The 17,613-nt window shown below is 39.6% G+C and overlaps 1 protein-coding gene across 12 annotated transcripts in view; it reads left to right on the top strand.

The window, feature by feature from the left end:
• The window catches only part of SOX5 (SRY-box 5), a 601,783-nt gene that overhangs the window by 459,230 nt on the left and 124,940 nt on the right, over nt 1–17,613 (top strand). For all 12 annotated transcript variants that reach the window (XM_017736702.1, XM_017736703.1, XM_017736705.1 and 9 more), the window contains one exon: nt 11,305–11,313. In XM_017736702.1, the coding sequence (XP_017592191.1) occupies nt 11,305–11,313 (9 nt within the window). The remainder of the gene's footprint in view (nt 1–11,304; nt 11,314–17,613) is intronic.

Below are 17,613 nucleotides of genomic sequence, written 5' to 3'. Positions count from 1 at the left end.
TTCTTTATTGCTGCATCTTTAATAAGACTTTAAAAGAAAAACAATAGCAGAACCTGTACAATAGCAAGGAAAATATTTATATTTGTAGCATTTAGCTATGGCAGCAAGAGAGGAAGTTGTTTCATAAATAGTGAATAAAAATAAATTGAAGTAACATAATTTGACCCCAACCCTTTTAAGTTTTAACGCCTTGTAGATAAGAATGAAGTATGTTGTTTTCAGGGTAGTGAAGAAAACCCTGGTTATTGATAATGAGATATAGAGCCTTTCATCTCTTGATCCCTGGTCCAAGTTTGACCTAAGTCAGTAGTAAATGAAAGTCAGCCAACTACCATCTGATAGAAGCTGCAATCCTTAGAAATGATTTGGAGGTCTGTCTCAAGGGATTTCAGATGAAATATTGACCCTGACGAGGTCAGAATTTCACCTCCAGGGTCCACTTCACACAAACCCCAGATTTGTGGCAACCTCCTTTTGGATGGTCAGACAAGAAAGGTCAAGAATTGAACAGGCAGAGAGAATACTGTTCTCTCATTCCCACAGAGCTGATCTGTTTGTAGTGAAATTTTGGTTATACTGCACAGAACTGCAGTCTGGACAGTTCTGTGCCTGTACGATCCTGAAGTCTCATGAAACCTGGTTGAAGCCCATAACTCTGAAGGGAAAAACATTTAAAAATAAAAAAATCCTTATTGACAGTGAATACAAAGCAAGACATTTCTCCTCAATTAGTTGACTGTCAAAGAAGAAACAATTCTTAAAGAAATCATCCTTTGTATATAAATGAAGTCAATGAAGTCACCATAACATGCCCATGTTTAAAATGGTGAGTGACTTTACAGTCAGCTTATGGGTTATGGTAAGTGGAACAAAACTGTGACAAGAATGTAGCTGTGAGTTCAGCTTGTCTGACCTTGCCCTAATTAATCTAACAGGCTTCTGTCACACCAGCCTGAAGATTTTAAATAGAATTAGATTTATTGACAGGGAAATATTCCTACAAAGTCGGGATAACTGTTTGACTTACCTGCAGTTGAATGATTATGCTGCAGTTATGAACACAATTTATTTATGACAAAGGAATCGTTTTACTTGAGCCAATTTCTTTCTAAGATTGTAAGGGTTGCCATAATTCCAGATAAATTATTACACAGAAAAAAGGTATTGAAATATTGTATTGAAAGCATAATACCCTAAGGTTAAAAAAAGCTTAACCTGGCTGACCCCATGATTTATGAGTCCTTTCTCTAAGTGCGCTAACTTGGAAACAGTTCCCTCTCTCCTTACCCCATCACACAATCTCTGATACACAATACACTACCAGGGAGAGATTGTGACGTCTCTCTCCTCCTTAGAAGACTGCAAATGCTCAGTGTAACTACAGCTCAATTAAACTAGCATTTCTTGATGTTGGAGAAAGATGCTTTAGTTCCTTGAGCTTAGAAAAATCTACCTGGCATGTGAGTCTCTAATTGACATTATGTCTTTCCATCTCTTCTGAATTAATTGGAAGGAGGTGTCACTAAATCAGAAGGGTAGGAGTTTGTTTAGAGAGTTAAGTAAACTGGAGAAAAGTTGCAGATTGGATTAAATTTGAGAATCTGTATGACCTCAAAATGCTGTAATGTGATCTAGATGGGATTTTGTGTTTTGGCAGATGTTTATAATTTTTTTCTACTTTTCAGGATGTTCTAGACCTAATTTGTGAAGAGTTTTGAGTTTCTCTGAATAATTAACTAACCTCCCCCATCTGATTTTATGCCACTTTGGAATGCATCATCCCATGCACACTGCTTTCTGTTCTGCCTAATCTTTGTGTGTAAGGTTTTCACTGGAACAGTTTCTGCTTGCTGAGTATTTGTGGTCTTCTCCCCTGCACCCAGTCTTGCTGTTTTACCAGAAATTGAACTGGAATGTGTGTTTTGTCAGCTCTTGTGCTTCAACAATCCCAAAGATTTCAGATTGTATTTTAGAATGGTAGTGATTTGCAGCTGTAGAACAGGCTGACACCAAGCACATCTCAGAAAGTTCTTGGATTCAGTTTGGTTTTGTCCTTCAGGGCCTCAAGAGAACTCTCCTGGTTACCTACACATCTTTTGTGAGGCCATGATCTGCTTCCTAGTGCTCTTAGTCTAGAACCTGGGGAAGTCTGGGGCTCTGTAGCTATCACGTCAGGTGGGCAGAGAGTGGAAGAAACTTGGAAGATGTTCATGATGCTGAGCTAGTCCCCCAGTACACCCCAGTGGTGTCCTCCTTCAAAGGGTGTCTCTGAAACACAAAGTTTGGAGGAACCATGCAGTTCACTTGCTCAGAGAAAAAGTCTAGCCCAGGATGATGATGGAAGGGTTTGCTTTGAAGCTCAGTGACGAATGTCACTTTAATTGAACTATATTTAAAATGAAATATGGTTGTTAAAATTCATAAAGCAATTCATATTCAGTAGGGCACTGTTGATAAAATAGGTCAACCTTGCAGCCTAAATTGTGATAAAACTGATACTGCTAATCTCACAATTTTGTAGAAAACCTGACAATGTTTTATGTTTTTCCCTCAAGCCCCAGCTCTTGGAGTCATGTGATGACAAAAATGCCAGCTTTCATTTCTCTAAAATGTAAACTTCCAGCTCTCATATTTCCAGGCAAAATCTGAAACCATGAGCACTACAAGTTCCAAAATTAGAAGGCAAACAAAACGGAGGCCAAATGCTGTTTTCTAATCTGTTCTGATTTTTAGTCAAAATTTTTTTTGGAGAGCCCAGCTCAAGATCTTGGAACACTTCAGGTTGCCAATAATGTAAAACTAAGATCTCAAAGCAGCAGGAAGCAACAATGCTGCTTTACAGTGTTTCTAACATTTAGGCCACAGTTTTGTTTGACCTTCTTAGTTTAATACTGTCAGTACTTGGTTACTAATTTGTATTCTTTTCTGAGCGACATACTTAGCCCTAGAACCAAGTGCTTTCTGAAGCTTGAGAGCCGTTCCTGTCAGACAGCAACCATTTGATGACTGTGTGTTTTAGTAGAGGGTTTTCATTTTCCTTCAGAGCTAGAGCAGACGTTTTGATAGGACCCTTTTTTTGTGAGAAAGTTTGGACCTCTGAGAATGAGGGGATCTCAACTAAATTCTGATGCAAAGCTGGAAGAAGTGTCTCTGGCCCCACTGCACCTATTATCAAATGCCTGAAATATCGGAATTAATCTCTCCAACACTAAAGTTATGTTAAAGAGGGAATCATTTTATTCAGGCCTGAAGGTGCACACAGGAGATTCTAACCTAAAGTGGGAAGATGATTCTACAAGAGGGCTACTTATATACAGTCTCTTCATGCATGGTACAATTTACTCCATTACCATAAGTCTCACCCCAAGTTCCCAGAGATTCAGTCCTTTGTTTTGTCTATCACTGCATTCTTGGGCCTGATGTCTTCTTCTTACCTCCCAACCATCCTTGCTGAAAGCAGCTTTTGCAGGCCTTGTTTCTCTGCTAAAAGTTTCACAGGCACAGTAAAAATTGAATTAACCCTTTTAGTATCACACCTGCCAGGTGGGATGTGCCTTTGCCAGCTCTTAGGTGGAAAGTTTGCTGTGGCCTCGATGGCCTCAAGCTTTGCAGACCCTCAGCAGCTTGTCTGGAAGGGAGTGTGAGCAGCAAAGCCCTCCTGGCATCGTGTGCCTTGGGGCTGCAAACTTTCTGGCTTTCCTAAATCACTCTGCTGCCCTGCATGTCCTCCCAGCTCCAAAGAAGACTTTCCTTTGTGAGTCTGGATCCAGGTTTCCATCCTCCCACCTGCTGTCAGCTGGCTGGGTCCCTTTTCCCTTGAGTTGTGTTGGTAGATGGAGAGGCCTGGCTGCACTAGTATGTTCTCAAATCAGAATATTCCCATTCTCATTACCTTCTGAGGTTTAAGATGTTGTTCCAATTTGGAATGTAATAAAATCTTGACCTTAGAATTTCCTGCAGGATGGTTAGTCCATTTTTCAGCCCAATCTACTTTTCAAAATGTAGCTGTATTTTTGGGGGGGAAAGAAGTATTTGGTTTCTGAGTTACACAGCAGTTCAGCAAAATATTTCTTAAGCTTAACATGCAAAGTTTTGAAATGACACAGTTGTTATTGTCAAAACTTTCCAAGCAGCAAGAGGTTCTGGATTGACTCCAGTCCTCCAAAACAGTAGTAGAAACCTGCTTCCAGAGTGTTTTAGATACCATCATTTACCCACGCAGTTACGGCAATAATTTTTGTTGTTTAGATTTGTTGTTTGTTTTGAACTCCTCAGGTGAGCAATCATCTGTTATCCAGAGCTGGCAGGCCTGTTTGTGTTCTTTTTGTTTTGTTGTAGAAGGTACCAATTTCTCTCTCTTGTTGAGAGAAGACACAGATTAATTGATTGTACAAAAAGAAATGTGAAGATTTTTTCCCTGCCCAAACAAGTTTGCACTCTTAAATCATACTTCCAGCATGGCTTATCCTTTCATTTTCTGTCTCCTGCTGGAAAACAAACTCCAGCAGGCCGCTATGTGAGCTAAATACTTGGAGAACTTTGGGCTTATAGTAAGGAGTGTAGAGATCCCTATTTGTAATCCTTGTCCTGTCAGTGTCCCTCATGCAGCCACAAGGTCTTGGGGCGTTTCTTTCCTGGTTCCCAACTTCTCACATGTCTGTAACCAGAATTCTCTAGAGGCTTTGAAGGGATGGAGATAATGAGTCCTTCACTGGAGACACAAAATGAGCAACTGCTACACAAGGGCTTGGTTACAGGTCTAATAATGCCTGTTGCTTCTGGATTCCCATTTTCCCTGGAAATTCTGTTGTTCTGAGAAGTCAGTGACAGTGGAGCAGTGCTTTGTGGTGCTACAACCCCTTTGCAAGTCCTTGCAAGGCAGAACGGTTTAGTTTTTCCATAATTAGAGTCCTCTTTGCATATCAGAGGGAGGTGAGGACAAAAGGTTTACTTGAAAAGACAATAAAGCTGTTGAAGTGAGGGCCTGATCCAACTCCCACTGAACATGGAGAAAAGGCTCTTGTTCATTATTAGTGGGAATTTAATGAGACCTTTTTCAGTAGGAAACTGTGAGAAAGTATCTTCCTCCTCACTCGGCAAAACGCTTTTAGAACAGGCTCTGTCCACTGAAATGGTTTGTTTTTTCTTTTGTTTTGTTTTGCCAGTGTCGATATGACAAGCTGTGACTGCACAGTCAAACTGAACAGTCTTGTGGATATGGGGACATTTTGTCCAAATTCATCATGTGTCAGGAACAGCTGTTTCCCTGCAACTTATAAACATGGGCATACTGGATTCAGTGAGACCCAAAAAGGAGTCACACTACAGCCTTTCCCATGACTTTGCAACCTCTTCCCAAAGCACTGAGGTTGCCAGCAAAGAGGCAAAACAATTGTTCCTCACAAAGCTCTGCAGCTGATGTCCTATCAGTTATCAGAATAACTCGCCTGTCCCTTGAGCAGGAAAAATCCCCTGGGAAAGAAGTTATTCAAAACCACACACACACATACAGAAAAACAAACAAACAAAAAATGCAACCAAAATAAGAGTCTGATGGAGGAAATAGGGAAAGGAAGGAGTAAAAAGAAAAATCAGTCAGAATGAGCTAATTGCTTTCTGTTCTCTCAACTTCAGCAAATAACATTTTTATTAGACTGGACTTTTGATTAGCCTGTGGGCCTTCATTTTCTTCCATTACCAGGAAAGTTAAGTTATGAAAAAGATTGTTGAGATCTTTATCTGTACTTCTTTCAGTGCAGAGTATCATTTTGCACCAAGGTACCATGGTTTTAACTCCTAAGATGGCCCTTATAGCAAGTTTCTGTAGGTAGTTTGGTCTCAGGCCCTTTCTATACCCTTATACGATCCAAATTTGCTGACTGGTGTAGTTGTGCCAGTGCAAACCAGGAGTATCTGTTTAAAACTTGTGTGAGCTCAGTTGGTCAGAGCATGGTGCTAACATTGCCAGGGTTGGGGGTTTGATCCCCATATGGGTCATTCCCTGAAGAATTGAACCCCTTGTGGGTCCCTTTAAATTTGGAATGTTCTGTGATTCTGTGAACTTGAGTTTATTGAACATGCAAGGGCATGTTTGATTGAGATAAATCACCTTTTTTGCCTATGCTGAGCTACTTGATTGCAATAGCACTTGCTTTCTCCAGTGTTACTGGTCCAAATGTTCTCAAATTATAACATGGTTTTGAACTTCATGACTTTTTTCTTGCCGTTTTAGCATCTTTTCTTAATTTACTTTCTGTTGCTAAGCTTTCAGTGTTCCCATTTTCCAATTCTCTCACACAATCACAAGGGAAGGCCAGAAACTTTTTTTATTAAAAACCAGAACACTGAAACACCCAAAATAATCCAGCTAAGACTGTAAGAAAAAGGCCAGCAGTCAAATCCAGTCATTGCAGCTGGCAGCATCGTGCTCCAAGGCCTCATCTTGGTCTCTCTCTCCTCAGCAGGCATTCCAGGGCCCTGTCCTTCTTTTTGTTCTCAGATCCCCTCTCCAATTTCTGCATCTCTCACCCATCGGCTTTCACCATTTTCTTTCACTTTCAGCTGCCTGCTACTGAGTAACCTTTCTTATGAAGCTGCCCATCCTTTCCCACAGCAACTTCTCCTTTCTGCCAGCCCTCCCTTTCCCCTCCTTGTCTGTATTTCCATGGCCTTATTAACGGTTTTGTTTGGCATTTTATTGGCTGTAGAGTAGCATATGTCATTTTGTGAATGTTTGTGTTCAGAATGGGTGGCATGGGGTGTCGTGTGAGCTCTGTGTACATTTGTGTGCCCATGCAGGTATTTGCACAGCAGGCAGCAGAGGCACAGGAGCAGAAGGTACCATGTATAAGTGACTGGAGAAGTTGAGCATGATCTGTTTATGACTGTGATCTTGTCTGTGTGGAGTGTGTGCAATCCTGAGCACTTTTGTTGTACAGCCAAAAAAAGGCTGGTACTGCTGCCTCTGCAGTAAGGTAAAGCAGAAGATAACAATAAATTTTTTACTGCTGGCTGGCAGAGGTGTTTAGGATGTGTTTTCTTTATATCTTCATCCGCCCCTAATTGAAGATGCTTTAAAATTGAATGACTAGCAGTCAAAACGTGTTTGCTTCAAACTGAGAAGAAAAATGCTGGTGTCTCTTCTTCCAAACTGATTGCGCTTTGTACACAACTGACAGCCACAGTCACTTTGAGTGACTGATAAGTGGGAAGCTTTGCCACTTATCAAGGAATGCACACTGAAAAGAAAGGACTGGAGCCGTTCAGATGCTTTGGCATGTTCAAAATAACATCTCACATCAGTCAGGCTCAGAAGCACTAGGAGACATTTCAAAATAAACTTTATATCTATCTATCTATCTATCTAGAGGCAAAAATTCAATTTAACAGACAAATCGCTGTGTGGCATCACATTGGCTCTGAAAATGAGAGCATCATTATAAGGGTCACCAGTTGCAAAATGACTCAGATGGCTGCGTATTTGGAGAGCATTTATTGTAGGGTCTCACCGCCCAGAACAAAACAAATCTTTAAAATTCACACCTGCATATTATTCTGGTGATTTCTCTAAATTGGCAGGTTTTGACCCTGTTGGCCAAGTAATACTTAGTTTATGTGGCACAGGACATCCTGAAGGATCCCAAAGAGAATGAAACTCTAGGCTTAATTCAGATCTCATTTATTTCCTCTTCAGTATTATGGAATATGCTTGGGATTGCATGGCTTTTACTCAGAAAATGGTTCTTAAGGTTTCTTTAGGAGTTACTGTGTTTTGTAGTGATGCATAGCATGAACAGAGGATGTAATTTTTTTTGGTAAATGTTTGTTAATGTTACTATTTAGTGATACGTATATTAGGAGATTCTGACCTGCAAGAGTATGCGGGTATATTTTCTTGTCCTGACTGTAATGACAGTGGTGTCAACCAGTGTAGGGTTGGGCTGGTCCAGTAGAGGTGGTGACATTTCACCCTGCCTTAGCAGGAGTTAGACATACAAGCACAGGTACTCAGAGCTGAGATGGGATGGGAATCTCCAATGGGAGGACAGGGAGACACAAGCAAGTAGTGTGCAATATCCCAAACTGGAATTTGGACAGAACAGTGTTGATCTGCGTCCATTAGCACTAAACCAAAAAACTGCTGCCAGGTTTACAGCTCTTACTGGGACTCTTGATGTATGAGGACCACTGTATTTTGTTATGATTCTAAGCACTGGGCATCTTATTCTGCCCAGCTGATTCTATCTAAAATGGTTGCTTTTCTAGCCAAAATGGCTATATTCGAGATAGAGATTATGTTTGGCATTCTGAGGTTGCCACCAGCACCCATACCTGTGTCAAGAGGGAGAAATTAGAGGATCATTTAGTTCCTACTGCCAATGACTTGCTTTTCTGATTCACCATTTGCCATGTTAAGTGGTCCCAACTGTGTTTTGATGGCTCATTCAAACAGAGCACTTCAAACTCTCCTGGGATAATGGTTTCAAATTACTCAGAGGGAGGAGCGTGGTTCCACCTATTGAATCAACACCATTGTCTACACCACCTTGGATTTTCCTCAGACATTTGGTGTCCAAAAACTGATGATGCCTTACCCTGTATGGCTTAAGAGACAAGATGAGCTCACTGTGCAAGAGGCCAAGGGGAACAGTTTTGTTTTAGTTGTCCAGTTTCTGCCACTTATCTGCTACTGAATTGCAAAGTGCAAATTAAAATGGAAGGCAGTTCGTTGTGCTTGGTGTTTGTAAGAAGAGTAAATGAAACATTTCACAGTTCCTTGAAGGGTTGTGATTGGACAGATGATGTGAGTGCCCCCTGACTTAAAATTTTGGAGGAAGAGAGGGAAAGGTATAGTTGTCTTGTAAAAGTCTCAGTTGAACAAAGATTACTTGGAGGGTTATGGATATCGTGTCAGCTGTCTTTATTTTGTATCTTGTGTATAGTCTCCATTTAAGTTCACTTTTCACATATGAAAGTTGAATAAAATTTGTAACGGTTAAATAATTTCAGGGAACCATTTCAGATTTTTATTCAAATTGATTTAAAATATGCTTTGAAGAGACTTAGAGGTATATGTCAGAGTTTCCTGTATTTAGAAGTTAAATGAAGAATTTAAGTTCCAAGATAAGCATAATAAAGTTATAAAAAATATATAAAAAATAAAATTAAGACTTACATGAAAAGTAATAATAATGAAACAAGACAAATTTAATTCACAGTACTTGGAGTTCATAAATATTTGGTACAATGAGTGAACTAATTTTATAACATGTGTGTTATAAAATATTTTTTATCAGATTTGACTTATTTAAAAGATGATAGTGATAGTGTTCAACAAATTATCCTAAAGTTGGAACTTGGATAACCAAAATAGCAATTTAAAGTGGATTTGGACAGAAATGATCGAGATATTTCTATACTCTTGTGTGCTGTGAACATTGTGTGCAAAGAAATACATTATTTAGGTAACAAAGTAAGGCATTTGAAAGTTACAAGTGCCAGAATTAAGTGAAATAGGTATCTTTATTTTATTCTCATACATCTCTGTCATACATGTTGAATAAAAAAACGGTATTCCAGAATTATATGATAATATAATTGTAAACTGTAGTCACAAGTGGGAAAATTAAAATTACACTGACAGCCTTAATTCTGACATTCCCTAGTGTTCAATTCCTTGACTTTTCATCCAATGTAGCATTATTTTAACTGGTTTTCTGTGTGGTTTTGATGTCTGTAAAAGCCCAGAATGCTGATACACCAGCCACTTACAGTATATCTCCAGGTCAGTTTGAACTCTGATATGTCAGCATGGGAGAAGTGCCAAATGACACTTGAGTTACAGGCGAAGTTCTGTGTTCTCCTGGGCTAGCAGGACAGAACAGATCCCTGGCTGTGGTGGATAAGAGCCTGTGCTATGAAGTCCCCTCTTGTTCTATGTCACATTTCCTTTCTTCCTCTGGTTTTGGGCTTGTTTTTTTCAATTTTGGCCTCCATCAAAATAGAGAAGACTTTTTTTTCTTACTGCTGTCCTCTTTGGAAAGATAGATGGAGTGCTTGAGTGTCTTTGTTGAATTTGGACTGGTTGTGTTGAAAATGGAGTTTGACTACTTTTTTTCAGCACCCTCCATTTGCTCCGCCCATTCTCCCTCAGTAGGGTTGGGACCAGATCAGTGTGTGCCACTAATCAATTCTTTCCTCCTAATTTACAATGTTCTTTGTGCTTTAGCAAAAACCCCCTGAGGCTGATGGTACAGTATTTGATGGAAACCTGTTGTAGCATTTGTCCCTTTAAAGCTCTGTGTGGTGAGAATATATTTTCTTATCTTGCAAACTGTATGTAGAATCTTGTCTGCCATTTAAGCATTTCTGAGCTGCTGTGAATCAGCAAGAGGGGCTTTTTCATGTACCATATGTAATAAGTTTTAAGTTAGTAATATCCCTAAGAATCACATACATCTAAATTAAGCATAATTTCCAATTTCTTTAACCCTGGAGTTCAAATTTGTAGTCCAGGAATAAAGTAAGCATCTATGAAACAGTTAATTGGTTACATTCACACCTTATACACAGAAGTAAGCTGACTTGTACACATTTTTGTGCGTGCATTTGAAATGCCCCATTTTAGATATCAATTACAAACATGACTACTTTACTTTTCTGAACATAGGTTTTCAATGCCTCTAAAGGAATTTAGGAGGAAGGAAAGATTTTTGCCAAGTGGCGGCCACAGGTTATTGAATACTTACCAAATTGCAACTGGTCTTAGTTGTGAATTTTTCAGGGCTTTATGAATTCTTCAGCTGTGCTGGCAGTTCCTCTTCATCTGAGATCATGGCAAGTAGAGAGAACCCTTAATTTAGAGCAAGGCATTGGTGATCACTGTATTTCCCAGTGATGCAAACAGACTGATGCATATAAAATAAGATGCAATATAAGCAGAAATGGACTCAAATTACTTCAAATTAGAAAAAATTCAGGAAATAAAACTTTCAGACTTCTTCTTTTCCCCTTCTGTGATTCTGTGAATGTCTCTATGGCTGTAGACACCTCTATAAGCGTTGCTTCCATTTTTCCATAGAACCTGTTTCTGGCAGCAGGAGGTTTCGCTGGGTAGGATACCAGATACGTGATAAATACAGGAATTTCTTTCTCATTGTATTGGTAAGCAAAGTTTTGGAGAGCTGATATATTCTAGTGACCAGAATTAGAATTATGCTCTATTCCTTGAGTTTATTCTTTATTTGAAATGAAAGGCAGGCTTAAAATGACATTTTTCAAGAATTTTAGCTGTGTCATGAGTTTCAGGGTCAGGGTGTTTTCAGGGTGTTTTTAAGTCTACTTCCCTTGCATTATTTCTTAGGGCACAGTTCAGAATTCCTGTCTTTTTGGTACAATCAGAATAAAGAAACTTGAATTGTAATCTATATACTGACACAGAATTCTGTAGTCTATGTTAAGAATATTTGCACTTCCTATTTAAAACAAAACATCCATTTTGGGTATTCTTCACATCCCCTTCATGTGCTTGGGTGGATTTGTGTAAATCACAAGTTTTCTTTCTGCACCTTTTGAGAAGGTTGTTTGAGCTCAGTATCCTCTTAGCAGAAATTCTTGCAAAGATCCCATGGGAGGAAAGTTGTCCATTGTGTTCCTTTGAAATCTGGCTATCTTTTTTCCTGGAGCTGGGGTCAGGCAAGTTTATTCTTCCACTCAGAGGTATCTTAGGAGGTTTCTGTCCTTTCTGGTGCCTAGGAAGCAGAGCTCAGACACATATATTGTATTTGTTGCCATCATATAATCTGTGCAACTTCCCTGCAAATATAAAGAATTACGCTTTCCCCAGCTGTTCATTTGATAGGATTCTAGTCCTTCATTAAGAGAAAACTGTGCTTCTCCAATTCCCATTGTTTGAACCATGGCCTCCTTTCTATACCTATTGTTTGTTTTGTCTTTTTTTGTTGTGCGTAACAGGTGTTTCTTTCAGACAACCCAGGCAGCAAGGCAAGGGCTTCCTTTATGGCAGATCCCTTGAGACTTTGATTAAACTCTTCTTTGTGATAAAAATGCCACTGCCTTTAAATGAATTGCATATGAAATCTGTATTTGCACAAATGCCCTCCATCCGTCTGCCTTCATTGCTTCTCTGGCTCTCTTTTGGTTTGGGTGTGTTTGCCTTTTCTCCTGTTTGCCTCCACAGAACTGATTCCTTTTTACCTTCCCAATACTGTGCTCCCCTCAGAGCCTGGATGAAGCCATGGGAATGGTTTAAAAAGAGCAAACTGTTTCTGCAAAAAGAGCTGCTTTTTTCGTGGTGTTTCCTATTACTGCCTCCACAAATACCATCATCTCGCCTCAGAGAAGCTTCCTCAGAGTTTCTCAGTGGGGGCCATGGGTTAGAGACTAAGCACTTTCTCTGCATCTACTGAAGCAGGTCTTGCTCTAGTGGGTTATAGGTACCACAGGTACTTTTCTGCCTGCCTTGCTTTTTTCTTTCACACAACCTCACCTGCTGTTGAGTAGGAGCCACTGCTATTAATCTGGTTTTGTGGCTTAGTTGTGGGAATACTTTGGGGAGGTCTGGAACTTGTGACAGGAGCTTAGGTGTGTAGTAGGCAAAATGTACACATAAATCAGTACCTGATGCCACCGTTTCCAATGTACATTTAATATTCTTCCAAGGTTTTGTTTAGAATAGGACTTCTACACTCCAGTACGATCTTGGCGACTGACTCTCTAGATGTTAAGAAAGCCAGAGAAGGAAGAACCGAAGAGGGGCAAGAGGCTCATACTATGTTTCTGACTGGCTCATTGGCTCATATTGTTCAGGTGTCCTGACAGAATATTGCTGACCTATAATGCGTTATTTTCATGCCCTTCTCTTTATGCCCGGACATTTATTGGTTGGAAGCCCCAGGGGTGAACAGATACAAATCTGTGTTAGTCACAGGAGATGTAATGGATGTCCTGGGAGCTGTGCCAAACAATTAAGAATATAGGCATAATGATTTACAGGGTAAGCAAAACCTCTAGAGAATGTTACATCTGTACGTCTGTACAGGCTGCCCTGTGAATCTGCAGAAGTCGAATAACTTACACCATTTCAGTGTTCAAGAGATAGTGCATATCTGGGAAATGAACATAGATTGGCCTCTTGCTTTCAGTCTGAGACAGAACCTCCTGCTGGTGACTTTCTGTTGCTGTGATCAGTGGCTCAAGCTTCCAAAAAATCATCTACAGCGCCATCAGATGCCCTCTACACAAAGCATGTTTTTCCTCCTGCAGTTTTCTGACTGAAGTTATAGTGGCAGTGGCAGGGGTATCAGCACAGCCTGGATGTGACACTAGAATTGGATCTATTTTAGTGCTTTACTCTGTGTCAGTGGCACTGGCAGCATCTGTGGAAAATATGAAGATAACTGTCAGAAAGCATGTTTGAAGGGTGTTTAATTTAGAAACATTAAGCCCCCCTGGGCTGACATTTGCTTTAGCATGCAGTAGTTAACAGTGGAAGATGGGGCTTTAATAATGCTATGTAATAGTATTTCCTAAATGGCTTCTTTCTCATGAAATATGTTGTCTGGTTTTGGTGGTGTTTCATTACCTAGTGCAATAAACATCATTGATTACATTATATGACTCAAAACCCGTGAAGTTTTACTTGATTTTGCCATAACACGTTAATTGCAGGAGCCTTAAATTCCTTCCTCTTGTACAAAATCTGAACATGAGCATTTAGAGACACTTTGAGCTGAAATAAATGATCAAGATGCAGACAAGACTAACATGATGTTACAATTTTATCAAATTCCACATGGCTCTTTCTCTGTATTAATTTTCTTCACGTTTAAGGAACCTGAGCAACTGTTTTAATACTTAAATACAAAAAAAGATAGATTGTTTTTAAAAACAAGACTGTTCTGAAAGCAGACATTTCTTAAGTTCAGGCATGCAAACGTCACTCACAGTTAGAGTGTGGGCACACTTTCTAAGAGCCTCACACATGGGTTTTTTTTGAGACGTCATCTCCCTGTTCCTTCAGGAGGTGCCCTTTTGTGGGAGGTTAAGCCTTCTTTTCACCAAAGGGGAACTTGAGGAGGTTTCCTTGGAAGCCTGTCATTGCTGTTCCTGGATTTCACGCGAGAGATGCTTCCTGAGACATGTGTGAAGCTCACCTGCCCAGGAAGATTGCTAGTCACCAGCCTGCTTTAAGACGGCTTTGCATGCAAAAGACTGATTTTCTTCGTTTTGGAACTATCACTCAATGAAAATGTCAGAAATATGGAAGGATAAATACAGAGTTACATTAAACAGAGAAAAAAAAGCGCTCTGAAATTATCTCCTGGCTCCATGTTTTCTGAGGTTTTGCATTAGCAGGAGCGAAGTCACGGTGTGTTGACACAGTCTAATGTGCAATGACATAATACCTGGAGTATGGAGACAGCAAGAGGCACAAAATCAAACTTATCTGAGTTTTCACAGGAAAAGAAGGGATTAAACTTTGCTGGTTAAAATATGGATTTTTATTTTTTTTTAATAGAAACTATCCTAGTTCGATTGAGATAAACCTACTCAGATCTAATTCTATCCAGTCCCTGGGAAAAGTGGGCCTTAAGATGTTGAGCCTATTTGCCCAATCCCTTTTTTTAGAAATAAAGATTAGGGTAGGAAGTTTGGTCCTTATCTCTAAGGTTCTTACTGCTTCAGAAGGAAACTGAAATACTTACATGAAGGACACTTTCTTGAATTTGTGATTTGTCTTCACTCAGATTATTTCAGAAGCTTTGGCAATGTAGATTTCCCACAATGCTTGGCTATTTTTGTTTTACACCTCCTAGAGGAACTATGATAAATTGTTGTTACTGCCTATTAAATAGTAGAAAGAGATGTCAAAATACTCTAGTGACTTGAAATTCAAATGTTACTCCCTGTACATGGAAACTTACTCTGGAAGCATCATCCCTTACTTCATAACTGCCAGGTATGATTCTTCTCTGCCTTTTCATCCCTTGGGGTTACTTACAGCTCTACAAAATAACATTAAATCACCAAGTTTTACTTGCATTTCACAGTCTATTTGCACCAATATGTGTATGATCCAGATCTTATGTAGCACCGTCATCACTGGATCTTGGAATATTTTTCTTTCTTTTTTTTTTTTTTTTTCTTTTTTTTTTTTTTTTTCTTTTTTTTTTTTTTTTTCTTTTTTTTTTTTTTTTTCTTTTTTTTTTTTTTTTTCCTTCTTTCTTTTTAAAGCATCCTGTTTTTCAGACCAGGGGAATTGAGGACAGAGGGGAAGCAGCTTGCACATTGTTAGGCTGTAGCTCATTGCCAGAACCAGGAACAGAACCCAGATTGTCAGGCGTCTCCCATTGGGCCATAATACAAAATGTGAACTGAAGTGCAGAGTCATCAAAGATTCAGGCCTTCTAGGTTTTTATCTTCTGTCTCCATTTTTGCTGTTTTTCTATAGAATTTCTCATTTCCCTGGAAGAAATTGAATGCAGACTGCAGTGTTTGGGGGGGGGAGAATGAGGGAGGGAAGCAGGCAGAAAAGACTCTCTTAGTCCCAGAGTCAGATTTATGTTGGTGCCATTCCACTGAATCACATCAGTAGTTTAATGCAGAAAAACTGACCTGCTCCATCAGTAAAATTTAAGTGAATAAGTTGTAAAAAGTTTATGAGGGTCTTTTTCTGTCCTCTTCAAGGTAAGAAAACAAATTTCCTTACACTTTTAGCATTTGCTGTGTTTAAATTTTTCTAGATCCATTTGTTGTAACAAAGCCAAGACTGTCAGCACATACCTTCCTTTTTCAAGCACCCCTCAGTTCTGTGAAAACTGCCTAAACAAATCAGAATGTAAGGCCCTTACCAGTTACTATGCCCAAGCCCTCTCCTCACCTTGACCACTGCTAGGTTTGTATTCCATTCTGGCTGTACTAAATGCCAGTGGGATGCTTGCCCATGTGTATTTCTTGTCCTGGATTGGTCTGCTCCAACTCCCAGTGGTTTGTTCACTGCCTTGCTGTCTTCTCAGTTTCTGGTACTTACCCTGCCAGTCTCAGGGCTCTGGTTACCTAAGGCCAGCATGTTGTATTTAACAGGCACAACTGGCTGTGCCTCAGGCCTGCTTTTCCCATCTCTCCCCCTTCTTCTCCTGTTTTTCATTTAATGGCTTGCTAATAATGAAACCACAAAGGCAACAGTAGGGGCGGCATAAACACATGCTCACCTACGGGTGAGTTGCTGATGTTTTAGAATTAAAAAACAAAACAGGATTATTATGATAATAAAAGCCAAGGCAGGTGCTGGGCACTTTGTTTATTTGCTGATTAAAACAGTCACAGTGTGACATCTTTTGGTATAATAAACTAAAGAGGGAGGAAGATTATTGCATGGCCAAGGCATTGAGAGTACTTGAACAAAAAATATTTGAGGGCCATCTAATTTTAAGGGACACCCAGCATCACTGTGTGCTGGGAATATACCTGTTTGGCAGGGTGATGGGCAAGAAGTTAAATACTCAAAATGATCAATCAACTGCCAGAGCATTCATTTCCTTCTAATTTGGCTTGGTCCCTTGTTATGACCCCAAGAAACAAGAGGGGAGAATGTCTAAAGCTGTACCTCTGCCACTGAATAGGATGCCAAGTAGTGGAGGCAAGATATATGTTGCCTTCCTTGTTTCTCCCATCTCCATATTAAGATGCCCAGCTTCTGTTAGGTGATTGTGAGCCCTTATGCTTTTTTAAACCAATATTATAGTGTTTTGGATTAAGTTTGAAAAATCCTTAATCCTTTTCATCCTCCTCTGAACATACTGTGCTTGTATTTTTATAAAAATGCTTTCCTAGATTTGTCTTTCCTGTTTTTTTTAATAAATCTGTTACTTCACGTCCAGTAGAATTTTATTTTGTGAAAACAGGTTTTAGCCATAAGTGCCCTCATTTTTCTTTAGACTTTTTAGACTTGTATGAAGTTTTGGCATAGAAGAAACTTTGATATGGTGGGAGTTCAGTCTTTACACTTTTGTCTCTGTGTGTGTCATATGAATTCTCTGCATTATGCAATTAACAGTTTCTTCCTGAGCCTGATGCTCTAAATCTGCAAGTGCAGTAGATACTTTTCCCTTTGTCAGGCAGCTTCAGGCTAAACGTTTAGACTGCCACTCTGAGTTAATTAAACACCTATTTGAAGTTAAGCTGTTGAATGGCAAATAAAATAAAATGGTTGTTCTAGCCCTGTGAAATGGTTATTGAGGTTGACACTACGTTTTCTGCTTTGTTCCTTCCTGCTTTTCTGTCTCTCTACTTGCTCCATATGCTGCTTGTTCAGGAAGGGGCACAAACTACCTTTAGCAGAGATAGTGCTGGCTGATGTTTCAGAAAGTATGGATGCAGAAATAATGCTGATAATCCTAGTCAAAGTTTGAAATTTTGCCAGTGAAAAAAAAATCCTTCCTTACAAGAACAGCACAATTTCATCTCTACCAACTGCGGCTAAAAATATCGGTCAGAAAAGGCAGCTATAGATCTGGCTAAAATAGTTCACTGTAACTGTTACCCCTCTGGAATGAAGGAATATAGCGGGCTCTGCTTTTTTTCTTCATTTGT

Source organism: Corvus brachyrhynchos, unplaced genomic scaffold (genome assembly GCF_000691975.1).
Source record: "Corvus brachyrhynchos isolate BGI_N302 unplaced genomic scaffold, ASM69197v1 scaffold246, whole genome shotgun sequence".
Taxonomy (NCBI): domain Eukaryota; kingdom Metazoa; phylum Chordata; class Aves; order Passeriformes; family Corvidae; genus Corvus; species Corvus brachyrhynchos.
This window is presented reverse-complemented; position numbering and strand designations above follow the sequence as displayed.